General features: G+C 44.1%; 1 protein-coding gene across 6 annotated transcripts in view; it reads right to left on the bottom strand.

Annotated features, from left to right (window-relative positions):
• TULP4 (TUB like protein 4) overlaps positions 1 to 19,695 on the bottom strand; it is a 155,041-nt gene that overhangs the window by 9,526 nt on the left and 125,820 nt on the right. For all 6 annotated transcript variants that reach the window (XM_064708235.1, XM_064708236.1, XM_064708238.1 and 3 more), the window contains 7 exons: positions 14,052 to 14,276; positions 11,643 to 11,877; positions 11,008 to 11,152; positions 10,000 to 10,144; positions 8,653 to 8,746; positions 7,176 to 7,319; positions 1,082 to 3,669 (listed from right to left, as the gene is read on the bottom strand). In XM_064708235.1, coding sequence (XP_064564305.1) covers positions 1,082 to 3,669; positions 7,176 to 7,319; positions 8,653 to 8,746; positions 10,000 to 10,144; positions 11,008 to 11,152; positions 11,643 to 11,877; positions 14,052 to 14,276 — 3,576 coding nt within the window. The remainder of the gene's footprint in view (positions 1 to 1,081; positions 3,670 to 7,175; positions 7,320 to 8,652; positions 8,747 to 9,999; positions 10,145 to 11,007; positions 11,153 to 11,642; positions 11,878 to 14,051; positions 14,277 to 19,695) is intronic.

Raw genomic sequence — 19,695 nt, 5'->3', positions numbered from 1 at the left:
TATTACTGTTTTTTCATTCACTTTGTCGGAAATCCAGATTTTATTTGCTCTACAGCGAAGAACCTTGAGCTAGACTGGGGACTGACTGTGCAAGTCAAGGCAGGTTTTGTTACCCCTGGCAAGAAAAAACCCCTTGGTTGGGTGGCTTTGTACAGCTGCCCGTGGGCACATATCCACAGCCATTTAACTGAAGAAGAATAGCTCTGATTGCTGCCTTCGAGCTGTTGTTTCATACAAGCAAAACCAAAAGACTTCCACTGGTCATGCATGTTGGATACTTAGGAAATCTAACTCCCAACTTAAATCAGAGGAAGTTGAGAGTCTTGGTATCTTTAGTAAACCAGAAGTGACTTACAGCTGGACAAAGAAATAAATGAGAGTCTCCTGAATCTCAGTCCAGCATCCTTCTAATTAGCACCACTTACAAGTCAGGGTTTGGTGTAGTAGTAGTAACATACCACTCCCAGGCCAAAATTAAATGATTTTTTGATTTTTTGAAATAGCCACTGATCCTTCTATCCACAGGCAGTTCAAAAGTGGCCCAGGAACACTTTGCTTTGGGGTGGGTCAGTGTGTCCCTCCTCTAGCCTTGAGAGCCAACCCCAGGGGCCCGGTAGCCGTTCACAAGTGGAAATTTTGGCATGAAGGGAAGCTAACTGCCTTAGCTATGTGCTGCCTGGCTATGTGAGCAGGGCAAGAAGGGAACAGTGATCACTCAATTAGCTGCCATCCACAACCACCACTGATGGCAAGTGCAGCTACTGCTGTGGAGAGCTATTGTGTTTATTACAAAACCTTCAGCAGTGAGAGCCAGCCAGACTAAAGGAGGCCCTTGTTCCCATGTCTGACTGCAATAAGACCAAACATATTTTGTGTATTTACTTTACAGCTGAACTTCACCCTATGTGCTGAACTTAGACCTTTGACAGCTGTTTTTTATCAACCATATGGCAAAGCTTTTTATCATGGAACAGCTGACACAAGCAAGAGGCACTCTGCAGCATGAGTGACAGCTTATTCCTGGCATAGCTTTCCCACATCCTGGCCCCCATTCCAGCAAGCATGTGCCAACCCTTCCTACCTGTCGTCCTTCCAGCTCAATCTGGAAGTTTTTTGCTGACTCCTGGGTCACCCGCCCTCCGAAGTCCAGCTGGTAGACTTGTGTTGCCTCGTTCCACAGCGGCTGCTTGTTGGCCATCACATACACAAAGCCTTGGCTTCCCAGGCGCCCATCCTCCTTCTCACTGGCCTTCCGGCACTTGAATTCATCCAGCTCACTGGCTGTCCTCAAACTCCTTTTAGTTTTCCAACCCTTTTTACTGCCCTGGCTCTGGTTCATCAGTTCATCTCCGCTGATAAAAAGCTCCGGCTCACTCTCTGAACTGTCCTGAAACTCATTTGTCTTGTTTAGTTTCTTGGACTTCAGCTGATCTTTTTGGCTCTTGACCTTCTTTTTCTCCCTCCCCAGCCGAGGGCTGGCTATCAGTGAATTGAAGTCAGTCAGTGTCCTTGCCTCCTTTTTGACCTTACCCTCAGTGATAGCCTGCACATTTCCTTCCTCGGCTCGACTGTCCAGGCGTTTCCGGCTCTTCTTACCAAATTTGTCTGTCCTTTGGGGAACAGGGCTTTCTGTCAAGGAGAGCACCTCCTGGAAAGTGTCTGCCGTCTCCACCATTACCTCTGTGCCCACATGGCCCTGCAGCTCCGCTGGCGGGGGAGACATCACCGGCTTCTCCACCACGAGGAGCGGCTTGGGGGGCAGCGTGCCCTGGGGGTTCTGTACGGGCGGGCAGGCGCTGTAGGAGCTCCAGGGGTGCAAGGCGATCGGTGGCAGCTGTAAACTAGAGCAAGTGCTGCTTCCCGGGTACATGGGCGGCAAAGGGCAGTAGGGGAGGTTGGATGAGTAACCTGGCTGAAGCACAACTGAGGGCTCCTGCTGTGCAAACTGTGTTGGGGCCAGAGCTTCTTTGGGGGAGCAGGGGGCCTGCATTCCCTGAAGGGGTGGGGCGCTGTAGCTTCCTGGGTAAGGTACTCCAACCCCATAACTTGTCTGAAAAGTGGCAGTGGGACTGGTTGGAGACTTGGGGGAAACAAATGGCACTCGAGACATATCCAGATGTTGAGCTTGACCAATGATGAGCGGAGGAGGTTTTAGAGGGTTGGGAACTGAGCTCTGAGATGTCCTTTCCTGAGGAACCCAGATCTCTTCGCTCACCATAGGATCCCACTGGTACGGCGGCGGCCGTTTTACACTCAGGGTAGCCTCTGTCAAGGACACAGGTACGTGCCGTACCGATTTCTCCACTGGGCAGTGCTGAGAAAGGGCCTCATCCTCCGTGAAAGCGGAGTTGATATAATCCGCTCGGTCACGGGAGTTGTCAGGCGGGCTCAGCAAGCTGTAGGAGGACTGGGAGGCCAGAGGCGAAGTACTGACAGAGTGAGCAATGACAGAGCTGTGTTGGGAGCCACTCCCTGTGCTCAGATCTGGTCTCATGGCACCAATGCTGGAAGTGCTGCTACCAGCATTGGCACCAGCGATGTTGCCCGCGCCACCAGCGCTCGCACTGCTGCTGCTGCTGCCAGTGCCGCCACTGCTGCATTGGCTGCAGGTGTACAAGGCCGTGGGCACTCTCTGCTGGTACTGTGCTGACACAATGTTGCTCTTGGCCTTAGGGGGAAGCTGCAGGGTGGCTCTCTGACCATCCATCAGCTGAGCCATTTTCAGGGCTGCCTCTCTGCTGTTCCTCCGCAGAGTAGCATGAATGATACTGCTGTCCAGCCTCTGCGCCATGTTTCTGCCCTGGGACAGCTGGCTGGCAATGTCAGGATAGGGCGGCGGGTCCCCGGCCGGGATGGAGTAGCGGGGCACCGTGAGCCGGTTCAAGGTGGCGCTGGCACAGGGCTGCTGCATCTTCTTCTCGGCAGCCGTGATGCGCAAGGTGGCGGAGCTGCCGGGGCCCGGCAGGGTGTAGGTGCTCTGGGCACAGAGCATCCTGGTGCGAGGCCGGCACACCTCCTCCACGTTCCCGCTGCTGTCGAACGTCGTTATCCGCTCGTAGCCCAGGGGCGTCTGGTAGTGCCCCGCCGGGTAGAGGGAGAACTCGCCCTTCTTGAGGCAGAGATCGAGGGGCGGCTGCGGGGGCCCGGGCGGGGGCGGCAGGGGGGTGGCGGGCACGGCGGGGATGGTGCCGGGGTAGGGCGGCGGCGGGTTCATCTTGTTCAGCTGCAGCTCCTGGGCGGCCCCGAAGATGACGGCGTCCCCTTCCACCAGCGGCGGCCCGGGCCGCGGGGCCTTGGCCTTGGGCGGGGGCTCATGCTCGCGGTCGCCATGGTCCCGCAGGTCGGCCAGGGCGATGGCGGGGGGCGCGGGGGGCGGCGGGGCGAGCGGCGGCGGGGCCGGGCGGCCCAGCTCGCCCACGGCCAGCGCGCCTGCCCCGGGGCCGGGAAAGCGGCCCGGAGCCCCCGGGAAAGGCCCCGGCCCCTCGCCGCCCGCTTCGGCCGGCGGGTTTGCCAGCACGTCCAGCTGCACGTTCTGGTTGGCGAGCAGCGACTGCACCAGGCCGATGCTCTGCGTGGGCGACATGGCCTGCGCCGAGCTGTGGATGGGCGCGATGGGGATGTTGACGGTGCAGGGCGGGCTGCTGGCGGGCGCGCCGGGGGCGCCGGGCACTGCAAGGACAACACAGAGCGTCACCGCCGCCCGGCCTCCGCTCCCGCCCCGCACACCTCCCCTGCCGTGGCCAGGCCGGGCCGGGCCTGCCCCAAGCGCACAGGGGCCTGTCAAATGTTTGCTACCTGTAGGGACTCTGCTGCTACCTGCTCCCAAACCGGTGGAGCAGACCTCAGTGGGAACACGTCTCCAGCCCGTGACTCCCATCACTCTCACTGGTGACTCTCATCACTCCCATCGCACAAGAGTTTCTTGTACCAGCTGGGGACCAGCTTTAAAGCCACTTCTTGGGAGTGACACTTCAGAGGTCAAGCTGTGAGCGTGCTTTCAGCCTATACTGGATCCCCATGGGCTGTCACGATACCACTGAGCATTCACTCATCATCAGGTTTTAACTGCTTCTCCTCAAATCAGTAAAAGTTTTGCTAAATCAGGACTCACTAGTTTTCAGAGAGGGATTTTTGATAGCAAATACAACAAATCAACAAACAATTGAACAAAGCAAACAAGCAAATAAACAAAAGAAGTGGAGGCTAAGAAAGCTGAAGACCTGCACTGAAGACACTGTATGATATCTAGTATGAGGTTCCTAGACTCACTGAGCTGGGGAGAACTGGAGAACACAGACAATAGTGGGCAAAAGCTGAGTATAGTGGGTGACAAACCTACCAGCCATGCAAAAGCAAGGAAGCTGAAACAGAGAGAGGGGAATATGATAGAATGAAATGCAGACAAATCTTCTAAAAAGTTCTCAGATTTGTAAGGAGAAAATGTGAGGAAATAGATGGGAAGCCAAGAAGATTCAGGAAGTGGGTACTGTAGTCAGGGCAACTGCAGTATTAATGTTTGGACAGGCTGCAATCAGAAATGTATAAAGAAGCATATGCATATGAGGAAAAATTTCACACATGTGGTGGCACTGAAAAAGGGAAAATGTGGCAAGAAGAAATTCTCATGATTTTGAGCAGAAGAGTGAAGAGTGCTCAATTGTTTGCAGTTCCTTTTGCAAAAAGTGATTGTTTCCAATAGGAACTACCACTGAAAAGCTGGAACAGGAAAATGAAGACACTGGATCCAAGTAGAGGTGCAGTAGTCAAGAAGGAACAAAACAGAATAAAGGGGTAAAACAGTAAATACTATATTAGAACTTCCAAGAATATTGCAAGTTCTTTATTTTTTATTAAACTTCCTGTAAAAAACCCCACAGAAAATGGTGAGTGAGTTGTATCAGTAAGTTTGTGGAAGGAAAAGAGACCAAGGATCTAGTGTCACATTCAATTTTTATCCAGTTCTATATCCATATTTAAGTGTGCCAAATTCTGTGGAGACCTCTGATTTGCACGACCAGATCATGTAAGAGATCCATGAGTCAGGGCCCCTCCAAACACTGCCCAGTTCCTAATTAATTTCTAATTAAAATTCAGGTAATCTACCTATGCCCTATGATTACATTTTCGGTAACATCAGGCTTTTACCAGCATCAGTTATGAACGTGGGAGGGGTGTACAGACAGCACTGTGGCTGGACTGGCAAATCCTTATGGTAGTTCAGTTCATTCCTTTAGAGGAAGACAAGAGCCAAACTTAACTGACCCCAAGGCAGTTCTGTGGTTCTGTGCTTGGCTGGCAGGCCATGCTTTCACCCTGATGCCTGCAGGCTTAGCAATTTAGCTGCCAGAGCCTGAGGTTTAATTGTTAGCTTGGCTTGAACAGCCCCAAATGTTGCTGTCATTTTGCCTTATCCAACAAAATATCATTTGTTGTGGTGTTGCTTATTACTCCTGAGTGTTTAAATCCAACCTTTTCTTCATTTCTCCAATGGTTTTTAATTGATTAGTTTGCATACTTTGTAAGTGAAATTAATTCACTGTGCATTTGTCTTGCCAAATCTTTACTGACCACATTAAAAAACACCTGTCCCAAGTGTACCTCACTATGAACATTGCACTGCCCAAGAGCTGCTTTCTACCATGTTTTTTCTAATCTATCAGGTAATCATTATTTACCCTGCAATACTTTTTCCTTTAGTAGGTGGTACTTTCTTCCTTTATGTGCAGGCTTTAGGAAGGATAGCCCCAAAAACATTTTGAAGATTAAAGTAGCCACCATTTACTAAGTCAGAAATATATTCTCAGAAGAAACTAGAAAGGAAAAAATGGATAAGAGGAAGGCTGTTAGAAGGACAGAGTAGTATAATTCTTTTATAGCCTTCTCAAAGAGCTGTTACAAGAGTCTCTTATAATTTTCTCTCTGTTTATGTACCTGCAATTATAAGCACCATTTCATCTCTTAGTGCAGATTCAACCCAATTTTCAGGAAGAGATGTGAAAACTTTGTATTAACTTCTTTCTTTTCTATTAAGTTTTTATATTACTTTCTGACAGCTTGGACTGTGTTTCATAATAGTGAACGTTGGGTGCTTCCTATTAATAATATATATATGGTCACCAATGTCTCTATTATTTTCTTCAGACACTACAGGTGAGTATCACACTGACAGAAATTAAGCAGGACAAGTCCCCCAGATTGTGAAAAAAATGGGCTTAATTTGAAACATACAAGTATTTCTTTAGAAGTCCAGAGGACTGTTCTGAGTGCTTGGGTCAGACAAAAACTTTGCCGCTGTCAGCAGTTGAAACCCTGGTCTGAAATAATGAGAACATTTCCATTTATTTCAGTAGATTTTAGCACTGTTCTTAATTGCTTTGCAGTGCTCATACTCCTTCCTTTTTAAAGGGTACTGGCACGACAGCCACTTCCATAGTTTCAAAAACCTGTGACCAGGCAACAGGAATCTCTCAGTAATATGAAAGTTCTGAAACTGTAAAAATTTATCTTCTTTTCTGTTTTTTGTTAATTTTATTGGCATGATGACTTTGTTTTGATTGGAGGAGGTCTTGAGTACTTCCAGTCCTTTCCCCTCCCACATCACATCACCTGCACACAAACCTTCCCTGCACTGCTTAAATCTTCTGCTACCTCAGTGAAGTGAAAAATTCTTCCTGATCCTGCTTTGTTTGTTGACTACTTTACTACTTTAGCCTCTTAGTAGTGATAAAAATCCAAATGAGCATCTATCCCTTCTCAAAGGGTGGCTGAGTTTTATGGGAACCTGCTCTCCAACCCAAGCTCCTATCAACTTTGATGCCATCAGGTCTCAAGAACAGCCTGTCTGGATTTCCAACAGATTGCAATTCTGTCCCATCAAGATGCAGAATGCAAGGCTTCAGTCTGTGGAGAATTCCTAGCAAACTAAGATGAATTAGCAGATGAATAATTTCCCAATGAACTTGAAACTAAGGAGCTCTTTATGGATTATATTTTCCACACATCATAGAAAACAAAGCCCATAATACATATTTAGCCATATTCTAACTCAGTTCCACAGAACCCCATCAGAGTAAAGGATTTTGATTTGTGTGTTTACCAGAGGGGACCATGACACAACCAACCTGACCTCCATCTAACTTAACCCATAACATGGCAGCCCTCCAGCTCCTCCTTACCTGGTAGATCATCTTCGTCTTCGCTGAAAACATTTGGATTAAAGACAGGCATGTTAATGTAGTCCATTGAAATCTTCCTCACTTCTGGGAGATATATTGTCATTTGCCTGGGCTGCAGATGCAGCAGACTGGTTTTATATATTACTAGAGAAAGAATATAAGAAACAAAAAAGTTTGTTACACAGACAGCATGTAAAGCCAAGGAAGAAGCAATTCAAAGCAGACAGAAGGGCTATGAATATTGTTATTTACTGTATACATGTGCATGGGTGAGCCATTATTTGTCAAATCACTATGTAACACTTTGCATAAATGGGATAAAAGAGATTGCTGCTTTCAGCTATTTCTCTTTAAATGGAAACAACATCTCTGTAATTAAATAATTAATTACTTCATCTTGCATGCACATCTATTTTTATGGAAGGAAAAGACTTTTTTCCATTCTACTTTTGAAACTTTTCACCACAGGATTCTACCAATTTACAGGGGAAAACTGGAAAGCTCTCAGGAAGGAAATCTGCTGACGGTTACCACATACAAAGAAATCCCACTGGGCTCAGGAAATCCCGGGAACCAAACAATTGGAGACTGGGAGAACATTTGAAAGAAGTATCACTATCCATTTACTCTACACTTAAATCCTTCCCTATCTGCCACTGGCAGTGAGAGAATTAGAATGACCTGTGGTCATTCAACTTCGTCATTCAACTTCTGACAGCAGTCCATATAGCCACAAAAGCTATCCACCCAATTCTGCATCCAGGGCACCTTTATGTACTCCTGACCCAACTACATAATGCAGCATGGGACAAAATAAGTGTTCTAAAGAGCTCATTAGACTGCTAGACTTGTGTTAATATTTCAGTTCAGAGCTCAGTTCTGCGGTGTGGTACCCTGTTTTTTAGCCAGCCTTCTTCCTTCCCAACAGGACTATTGGGCAGAACTGGCCTACCCAGAAAAAGGTTGATGACAGACAACTGCTGCTTTTAATGATGGCTACCAGATTACTGATGCTCCAGCAGGAGAACCATGTGATGAGGCTCTGCACTGACTTAAAGAATCTTGAGCATGAGGCTGTAATAGCTTTTTCATAGAATTTGTAGCTACATAACTATAAAATCTGACCTTAAAAAATACTTCTATGGCAGTAATTTAAACCTATTATTTCTATAGTCCTCTTGGAAAACCCTTTTTTTATTTGTGTGGGTTTTGTTCCAATAAACTATAAAAATAGAGGTCTGGGCTCAAATGTTGATTTACTGTTTTATTACAAGTGAGATTTTTAGCATTTTATTGATATCTCCTTATTGTATTTATAGATTTTAATCTTCTTTAGTTACAGTGAATTTAATAAGATCTAACTCTCACTGTCCACAGAAAATAAGTGCTTTGATCACTTACAAAAAATCTCACAGCGTAAGTTTCTTGTTTGTTAGAAAGAAATTGACACGCAAAAAAATCAACAGTTTACTTTTACCTGCACCAAGGTTAGTTGGTAGGAAAGCAGCCAAACCCACAATTTTAAATTTGGTTCCCCAGATATTAGATGTGACCTGAGCAAGGTAGTTGTGCTGCAAAACAAAAACAAGATCATTTTTATCTGATAAAATCTGTATCAAGCTCTAATAAAAAAACTGCAGAGCAATCAAGCTATTGCAAGTGATAATGCAATTTCAGTCTATCTTGTGTTTATTGTATTGAAAGAGCCTAAAGTACCTATGTAGCAACAGTTTTATCCAGTCATTAAGAAGACTCATTCTGATATCTTAACACCATCAGAAATGATGTATGCATCAGCCACAGGGTGATTGGAGCTATTGAAGATCTGAACAACACTTAGTGGAGAATGCCTGTTTAGTGAGAACAGGTCTGTTTTCTGGCACTTGCTGCTCCTGCCCAGCAGGACCAAGGCTATTCTGTATTTCAGAGAGTGATACACCCTGCCCGTTGGTTCTATGCTCATGAATCACTTTATAGAACAATAAACAAGACAGAAATTAATTACTCATAACAAACATATATTCCCCTGGAGCTCCTAAAGCAACTTCCCAAACCACTGTTGCCATGGTACACATATTTATGGGTCTGAAAGACCAACAGACTTTTCTCAAAGGCCAGGAGTTATGCTGCTAGTATCAGGATTAGGATCTAAGCCTCAGGTCTTCTGCTCTACTCAAAGGGCTTCTGGTCCTATCTTCGTGTAACTGTTTAGAATTTTTCATAAAAAGGAAAAACAAGAGAGCAGAAAAAACCAAGCCAAACAAAAGAAAATTACAATAACACAGGCTGTTATTAATGAAATATACAACCTAGACAGTTCTACAGCTTGCTAAGTTTCATTTTCCCAGAGGACACGAATACCACAAAGAGCACAAAGTGGTAATTCCTTTCCTTCCTTCCAATTAAGACTGTTTCATGTTAATTATGAAACAGACCGTGTGGTCCTCTGAAGCAAACATTTCCTTATCTCTGCAATCCCTAGCAAAGCAGAGAATCATGGTGGCGTTAACACGGGTCTGAAAAACTGATGAAGTGCTTTCACATACACTTTCAAAAAGCCAACAACATCACCTAGAATAAAACATCTCACATGGATTCACACTGACAAAAGTAACTGCTCCTGGTACTTGCCAAACACCACCTCATATTCCACTGGCACTTTCAAACATTAGTACTGAACTGGAAAATGCAATTCTCTAGTTCTATCTACTTATTATAACATAATGCAAACTTTCATTGCTGATCATTTGATCTCTACCACAATATGCTGCCTCATGAAAAAAAAAAGCATTTGAATCAGGTATGGTAACAATGTGCACAATACCTGAGTAATGTCTTCTAAAGGAAACTCTCTTCGTGTCAGGCTTGGAGAACCAATAGAGGGTTTCCTTATTGGTAACCTTGGTGATCTTGAGATCTCCTGTGCAGCTCGTGACATCTTGGGAGATTTGCGAGCTTCTATATTGATTCTGCAGGTAAAGCAATACTTGGAATCAACAACGGGCAGGCAAAAATGCACAAAACTCATGTCTTTGAACAGAAAGATGTAAGAAGAAGACAACTGGTAGGATGTCCTCAAAGTGACTAATAAAGACTGTAGAGCCTACAGGACGGAGAATTATGGGTCAAATTTGAAGACCTGACACACTTGCAGTAACTCATGCTAGATGTTTTCTAATGAATCTAACAAAGCTTCCAGCAGCTCTGCCAGATACAATTTGTCTTCCACTAATCCCAAAAAGGTGTAGAGATAAATGATCTCAGCTATGCAGAGTTTGAGCAAAGTCTCAAGAAATGAGAACATGACACCTCAGCTGACAGATTTCACATTAGTATATACAGCAAACCAAGGCTCCACAAATGTTGTCAGTGTTCCTACCCAAAGCCAAGTCATTTCTACCTCCCACTACACAAGGCAGAGTCAAGAATACCAGCTCAAGCACCTAAAGAGTTCACTGGCAGAAATGTAACAAACAAAAGTAAAAAACAGTCTGTTAGAAGGACAAAATATATTCCATGGTGGCAAGAGAGAAAGAAAAGGAAAGGTGGGAGAGTTTATAAAATCTTTCTTTGAGACTGCGTGGGGAGAAATTGTGCTCTATTGTTTCCCATTACATTGTGTCCCAGAAATTTTCCCATAAGTCCAGCTCTATGCCAATCTCTGAGATCACCCCAGAACTGCACATTGCTGAGGATCCCAATCTTACAGAGAATTCCTATGTGCCCAAAGGAGTTTACTTTTCATTTAACAAGGTGTCAAGAGAGGGAAGGAGAGGCAGGGAGGAAGAGAGGCCACTTGAGGAAAAAGAAGACCTATCCAAGAGGTTATTACCTGGGGAGTTTAGGTGATTTGCTAGCTCGGCTGATTTTTGGAGATTTCTTTGCTGCCCAGTCATCGCTGAGTTCGATATCGCTGGAGTCAGAGCAGTTGCAGCTGTCAATCACAGTGGAAATCAAGCTGTTTCCATAGATTTCATCTATCAAGACAGGCCCCAGAAAATTTAGGTGCTGCTTCAGAAAACTGCTATAAATTATAACTCTCAGTCATCAGAAGCATAAACCTGATCCACAGGCAGCAGTTGAAATAAAACTTTGTAGAGGGAAATTAAATGTTCTCCACTCTGCCTTCCAACTCCAAATTTCCAATGGTTTGAACTCAAGTGAACATTATTCAGAGGGATGAACAGCATCCAACTGACTTCGAAATTGAGACTAAAGAATATTTTCTGCTAATTAGCAATCTATATTCCATTACTCAGAATACAAGAAGTTCTCTTCTGTAAAACAGAAGGCAGCAGGGTATAATTTCAGAAGCTTCTAGGTCACGCAAAAGATTTTTTTCACATCAGAAAAAAATATCAGATGCCACCATCCATGCTGCACGTATGTATTTTTTAAAACTCCTGAGGATTTAGCGTCCAAAGTGTTGCTAAATCATTTTTACACAGAGCAACAACTGAAATGTACCTGCTTTTCCGTCTGTTTTAGGATCCATGATGACAAACTCCGGCCGCAGCTTGCTGATCCGACGTCCTTTGAGGATGGGCACCAGCCCCCCCAGGTATTCCAAGTACAGTGTGTAACAGGGACCCCCGACCTCCGGGTCATCCTCCGTCCGCTTCATGGTGCAGTGCAGCCGCTCGTTCCCAGCTGTTGGGTAGCTGACAAAATCTCTCATATTGTTTGGGTCTGGGATTGGAGGCTTCATTCAACAGAGGAAGGAAAGAGAAAGTTTTCCCATATTGGTTGGGGTTCTTTTCTGTGGTGACTTAATCCCAACACAACCAACTGAACTTGAACCCAGCTCTAATCTGGCAGGTGAAGATTAGTATAGGTTACTTCATGAGTTATGCAGGACCCACATGCAAGATGGAATGGCAGTGTGTTATTTAGTTAGATCAAAAGCAGTTGTACACAGAAAATAAAAACTAAAACTAGTTACATCAAAAAGGAAGGCTGAACCTGTGGTCAGTGCACTGAATGAGACAACAAACCTGTCTTCAAGTTCCAGCTCTTAACAGAAACTTCTTTTTGAACTTGAGTAATGTGGTCAAGTATCAGAGTATCTTGTCCCCTGCAGGCCCTGGAAGTGCACCTGGACACTCAGATCCCACTCCTGGTTAATATTGGTACATGCTATGCCACTATGCTATAATGCTGTCAGCTCTGGAAGAAGCTTGTACTTTTTATATCACTTCCAAGCCCATGTCCCATCCTAGCTAAGGGCTTATTTGTGTGCCATGTAGAGAAATACAAACACAAAGCTTGGGTTATTTTGCCCTGCTTGCTTGCACACTGTATTAATCCATGAAAAACTCAATCCTAAAGCAGTAGGACTGCTTTTGTCTAGGACAATATAGCCTGTATGACACTAATACGATTAATGTGTGTAAGTCAACAGAGTTTCTTTCAAAATGAAAGCATAAGGAAAAAAAGGTAGGAAAAAAAATAGGCTTCCTTAACCTGGCAAATGGGTATAGACTGAGGTGTGACCTGTAATATGTTCTGCAAGCTGGAGGGGGAAGAGGAACATTTGCAGGGAAGAGGATGCCTTGCCTAGCACTGAAGGCATGGCTGACAACATAGGTGCAGTGGGTGACTGGGATGAGCCAGGGTAAAACATAAGTGCTGATGAGGCCCCAGAAACAGCCATGAAACAGGACAGGCACGTGGCAAAAAAGTTTCTGGAAACCCTGCTCCCACCTCTCAGCTACACAGCACCACAACCGCTTTGCATCGTTGCATCTCCACTAGGAGGTGACACAAGGACTGCTGGCAGTGATGTGTCCCTGCACTGCTCTCTGACCCCCCCCAGGGCTCCCAGCCAACTGCTGCCCTCATCCAGCCCATCCCCTCCCCTCCCCTGCCTGCCCTGACAGCCAGGAATTGTCACTGATGCTCTAGAGAGGAGTGGCTCTGGAACAACATGGGAATCATCCTGGGGAGATGGATGGAAAGAACTAGAAAGAATTGGAGACTTCCGGCCTGGTAAATGCTCTGCATCTTTGGAGATCCAGGAGTTATGGTTACAGCAAGGCATTTATATTGTTCTTTGACAAATAAAATTATTTACAGTTGCACAAACTGCCCTGATTAGCTGAACCCAAATGGAACCATAATGAATTATTATTTTGTAGGCATAATTTTTTCTCATTTAAGCTGGGTCAGCCCCACTGATTTCAAATTAGTTTTTCTAGCTCTGCATTGTTTTAACGAGGAGCTCGGGATGAAGAGACTGGTGTAATACATACACAAAAAATCACAAAAATGTATGTTTGAATGCCAAGCATTTACCAGCTAATGCTCTGGTTTATAGGCTGTGATAAACAGCTTGGAAATCCCAAGATGTTACTGAGGGCCCAGCTATGAAACAAACAGGTTGTGCAGATGATTCTCCTGGTGGTACAGGAAAAGGTGTGGTACCTGGCTCATTATCCCATAGCACTGTTGGAGCAGTAAGATTAGCAGAACTCAGTGTTAGTAGAAATGTTTGGGCAGTCCCAGGTCTTAAGCCTAACCTTCCTGGGAATATAAGCACTCCTGTGACATGTAGAGGGGGTACAGTTCTACCCCTGTAACCGTGACAGAGCATTATCACCAGCATGAGCTTCTTCAGAAGTCTTAGTGAGTCACCAGCATATTTTACCCTTGTACTAGGAAAGGCCATCTCCATGGAATAATGCAGATCAGCATGTGTGAGCCTTCTTTTCAGATTTTTAATAGGCACCAAATGCATCAGTGGGGTCTTGAAGAGGATGCAAAAGCTTTTAAAATTGTATAATATTATAATTTAGCCATTGCCACTTAGGAGCACCATGGAGGGGGAAGATCTAGCAGCACTTCCCTCTTCACAAGCACCCATGTCTTTCATTTTACCTTGATTGTTGGTATGAAGGCAGTGGTGAGGTACGAGCAGAGGCGAGGGGGCAGGGTCAGCTTGCTGATGTCCTTGTCATCCCGCAGGCAGCTGGCGATGGTCTGCTGGCACAGCAGCTGCAGGCTGGACACCCTGTGCTCCACTCGCACCACGTACAGCGCGGGCCCAGAGGCCATCAGCAGGCGGGAATCCCTGTGACCCCAACAGATGGAGATGATGGGACGCTGCACGAAGAGCAAAAGGAAACAACTTCAAAAGATTTTGTGCAAAAGAGCTTTTTCCAATATGGCTGCGCAACAAGTGATCACATGAATTCACAACGATCACATTACCCTAAGTCTTCCAGCAACTTCAAGTGCCCACCACTGCCCCTAGAAGCAGAATAGGAGCATTTCAAATTGTAGGAAAGACATTCTGTGCTGTTCTTGTGAGCCAGCAAAGGCCTCCTGAAGATAAAGGAAAGCCCCATATCTCCCCTGAGGAAGACACCAAGGTTGTCACCATGGAGACATGATGAAGGAGAGAAAATTAAGAGATACAGACTCTAGCTGGCTCACAGAATGACCTGGCTCCTTGGTCACCCACTGAGAACTTTGTTTCTTTCCTATAACCAATGGGCAGTGAATGTGTATGTTAAGTGAATGTAAGTACCTTGGAAAAGTATAAAAGCAACATGTTGCTATAATAAATCTCTCTTGCACCCTTCTGATGGAGTCGTGGTACTTTGTACTGTGTCGTGCTCTATAACGACATCAAATCATCAAAAACAGCAGCTGATGTTTATTCTGTGCTTTTTACTCAGGATGCTTAAACTCTTCACGCAAGGAATCAGCTACCAAATTCAGTACCTAGATAGGATAAGTGACTTTAGAGACACAGGGTGTTGAGAAGTAGGATCTTTTGATGCCCTATCCAAATGATTTATTCAGTCATCTAATCAGTCTTCACCCACTGGTAGCAGCTCAAATTTTACAACTGAAAAGATGCCTGGAGACACTTAAAAAACAAGTGGACAAAACCCAACCAGCTTTCTTGTTTTGTGCCAAGTCTTCTGCTGCAGCATCTTTTGAACTATTCCTGGAGGAACTGAACTGTGAAAGAGCACCAGAAATGCAACAGAGAATGGCCTTTTGTCTTCTACTTGTCTACACTCAGAAATGTCCAAACCACGACAGTAAAACCAGAAAGCGTCAGGGCCAACTGATACGAAATGTCACAATGTGGAACAGAATAATGATGAACAAACCCTGCTGCTTAGAACATTTATTTCCTGCTTGCAAGGAGCTCCCTAAACTTTCCTTCTAAATCCCAAACTTTTTTGTAAAGTAGCAGTCTGTTGTGACCTCCTCCAGCCTTATCATCATTACTTTTGCCCTTAAGCGTTACTTGCATCCACCTGTCATCTCTTGCTTTCTGGGTTACAAAGCTCCTGTATTTGCTTATATATACACACCCTGTGGTATTTCAATCCCATCTGCTACCTCTGTGCAAATAACATAAAGATGAAGCTCTAACTCCATGAAGAATGCTATACAGCAGGTTGTCATCAGTGAACTACAAAAGATTTACTCCTTTCTGTGAAGGTCTTCCTTGTTTTCACCATCTGTGACACTCAGAAGTTTAAGCAAACATGTTTTTCATCTAAATTATGAACTGTATTTATTGAAAAGTCAGGGTATCTTGGAATATCTTTTCACAAGACACATCAAACAAGCAGACAGGGTCAAGACAGCAGCAATAAGAGCTTTTATTCACTCCTCTATTAGCAGTATGGTCCCAGATAGCAGGGTTAGATCAGCCCAGAGATTACTCACCCGGTCTGGGGAAAGAGCCTCCCTTCCATTTACAAATTCAAGATGCTTAAAGGCAAGAAACTGGGAAAAGATTGGTTTATGTGACTGATACGAAGCAAAATGCAGCTGGCACAGCACTATACCAACATTTATCATCAAGATAAAGCATTAGCTGAAAAACATAAGAGATCTTCCCTACTATGTCACCTTATCCTAGATTTAAATTTCGAGGAAAATACTGATTTTAAAGTAGGAGGAATGAAGGAACTTCTTTTTAATTACATCTAGGCAATACCACACACACACCTCCACGAAGGCACAAATCTTCAGGCTGACTGATACGCAAATAGAAAGAAGCAACATGTGAAGCTTGTGATTTTCACAGTAATTGCTGAATGCATTTTGTAGTGGAGAACTTCAAAAGAATTGAAAAATCCTTTGTGTACCATCAATAATTCTACATGGCTTGCCATAACCATAATCTGTGGGATACAGCCTTGCATTTGAGGAGAGGCCACATGAGGTATCCCCTACTGATTGGTATTTTCATGATTTGTGAGTGTGGCTCGGCCCTCACACTGTCTGGCAGCAATGAGACAGTTCAAGCTGTTTACCAAATAAATACAATTGAAAAGGCACTGGCACAAGGTAGGTACCTGCCACATCTATTGTATGACAGCCTGAGAACAGCACAGTAGAAGTGACCCTGATTTTCCCCAAGAGCTGAATCCCAGCATGGACAGCACTATCTACCTGATCATTACTGAGGGATCCAAACTGCATCCTGCTGTTCACTTTGCATCAGCTGCAGCTTACCTACAGACACAGTGAGGGGACAAACAAGTATGTGCCTTGCCACACAAATGTTTATTTATTGGACAGACTTTAATGGCAGAAGAAAAGTGGAATATCCCAGCTATCATAACACCATACAGCACACCCAGACCTGATGTCTCATATTGCAGCTATTATAACCCAATATATCACACCCAGGTAGGACATTCTTCATCCAAATAGAGTCAAATAAAACCACCTCTTTCCTCAGGTTACTGCTGCATGCAGAGAGCACCAGAGGTGCAGATAGTAGCAGTGCAGGAACCTTTGCACTCTAAAACACTGTCTCAAGGAAAAGGTTTTTCAGAAGCTTTGAAGTGCAGGGTAGGATCTCTGGCAACATAGCACTGTGGAGCTCTGAGGAGTAGAAAGTCAGAAGTTGAAAACTTCACCACTGTTTCTCTACTGGAAACCATAATCCAGTCACCTTCGAAACTTCTCAATGTATGAAGCTCCTATATTCTGTTTATGAATGTATATGCAAACAATATGTGAGTGGGTGGATGATTAAACAAACACACACAATACCTACATGTGCTGTACTATTTGTAAATCATGACATTTCTACTCTTCCATTTGTACAGTTAGTCTCCCCACATACCTCATTATGTTTTAATATTTTCAACCTCAACAAAGAGCACTTGCACCACATCACCAGACATACCTTGCCTTCCTTTCTCTGAAATGGTCAGACCCTTGGTGCTCCTTCAGCCCGGTGTTCAGCAACATTTAATTCACAGTGAAAGGCTAAGACTTCAGATGAGCTTCAAGGAAAATTAGCCTGTCATTACAGGCTTGGAGAAATAAAAGATCACCCAAATGCCAGATCTGACCTGACCTTTAAAGTACTGCTCCAATAATATTTTTCAATAACTATCCTTCCTAGTCTTTCCTTTGCTGGACAAGAGATATGAATCAATTACTGTAGCAAGTCAGTTATGAGCTGGCCACAGCTTTCTTTTCAAACTCTACTGAGAAAAAGCAATTGACCTCAAACATCCAACATAAAAGTATTGTTCCTCATAAAGCTTCCACTTCTTTGTACTGTTTTAGCAAAACAAGGAAGGACAAAAGTTGTTGTAGCCACCTGTTAAAAAATGAACAAGCAGACTCTAGGACAGAAGAATTTTATTTTCCATGTTTGCACAGTTGGTTTTTTTTTTCTGCTAGGAACGAAGAAATGCAGCTACAAATATAACATGAAAATTTCTAATCTCACTTTGCATATAAAAATATCATCAGGTTGTGAAAAATCTCAGCATAAACTGTAAATACCTGAATGAATTCCAGGGTTTAAATACCAACATGTAGCTCTATGACAATTAAACTATTGGCTGAAGCACAAGAAAAAAAAATGCTTTATCAGGAGAAATACTGTCTGAAAACATATCTCAACAAGTGACTAAGGAGGAGCTCTTTTGCCATTTCTTTCCAAGTGGGCTCGAAAGTCAGCTACAGTTACTCAAATCTGTACCCCCAGCTGGGATGCTGATTCCCCCTAGAAGAGCATGCAGGAATGGATATTCCCACTCAAAGCCCTTGGTTGCTTCTTATGAGTCACTCGAGTGTCTCTATTACAGGAGAGAACATAATATACATACATTCCATCATTGTATGCAGTTCAGTCAATGAAAACACTGTTCTAGCTGATTCTTGCTGCCTGCCTTGAGCTCAGAAATCCTGAGCCATGGGGTCTGCCTGCTGCTTGAACTAATCCCTTGTTTGTTGGCACTGGGACTCCCACTGGTAATGAAATAAAAATAGTATTCCAGGGCAGAAAGCCCAGGAACTAGCAGGACTTTTCTCAGGAGGAAGAACACAACTGCACAACAGTATCCAGTGAATGGCATGTGTAAGCAGGTTGCCTGCTTGCTCTCACTGCAGGCTGCTGATGTGGAGATGCACACTCTTCCCTCTCAGAGACGAGCTGAAAGGGGCAATGGCTGCAGCGCCCACCTGGCTCTTGTGAGCTGTGTGTGCACACCTCTGTGCTGCCACAGCAACCATGGATGGTGTGGGAAAGCCACTCCTTCATTCTTCTGCTCCTCATATTTACAGTGGGAAAAATATTAACTGCTAAGAATTGATGGTGACATATGATGAGAAATCAGCCACTGCTGTGGCCTGATAAGATTTTTGATGTCATAAACTCTTTTTTTATTTGCAGCTGTTTCTTTTACCCTCTCTACTTCTACAGTATCTTTTAAGAAATCAATACAACAAGATTCCATTTTAGCAGAAAGAGTTGCTTAGAAAAGTGTCTTCAATTTCCAGTGCTGATCAAAATCCATTCGTGCAGCAGAGATGATCCTGTGCCTATATAAAGAACACCAAGCTCCTTACTGATATACTAAAGCATGTTTCACCAGTTAGTTCTAAACTGTTGCTTTTTTTCCTGTAGGAAAATAAACTCTTCTTGAAGCTTTGTTGTCATCCCATAACAACTAAATAAAATTGATTTTAGGCAATATAAATGAAAGGCAACATTAATTCAGATGCAACAAACCTGAAAACTCTGTGTGAAATAAATGAAGAAAAGTAAGCAAGGTCTGCTCAGCTGAATAACATAAAAAACAGCCTCTTTTTTCAGAACCTTTTGATCTGAATTAAACCTAAAATTGCACCTTCCTTCTCTAGCCTTTACAGAACTACCAGGTTTCTGCAGGATCATATAATCTTCAATCTATTCATTTAGATGCTGGGATATTTCCAGCAGAGAAGCAGTCTGTGAAATGCTGACAGAAGCAGGTCTATAGCAAGCTGGTTTTCTTCTCAAAGACTTCTTCCATAAAAATTTAGTCGTTGGTACACCACTTTGAATTCGGTTTAAAAATATGACACAGATAAACATGGGTGTTTTACATTTAATTTTGTTGTCTATACCACACGTGAAGCTTAGTTCCCTCTCATCCTCCTTCACTGCACTCGAGATGTAATCTGTACTCGCACCAGCTACACAGAGATATAAAACCTTAAAGTCATGTAAATTTACTGTAGAATTAAAGGTGTATGGAGG

The sequence above is a fragment of the Zonotrichia leucophrys genome, chromosome 3 (genome assembly GCF_028769735.1).
Source record: "Zonotrichia leucophrys gambelii isolate GWCS_2022_RI chromosome 3, RI_Zleu_2.0, whole genome shotgun sequence".
In the NCBI taxonomy this organism is placed as follows: Eukaryota; Metazoa; Chordata; class Aves; order Passeriformes; family Passerellidae; genus Zonotrichia; species Zonotrichia leucophrys.
This window is presented reverse-complemented; position numbering and strand designations above follow the sequence as displayed.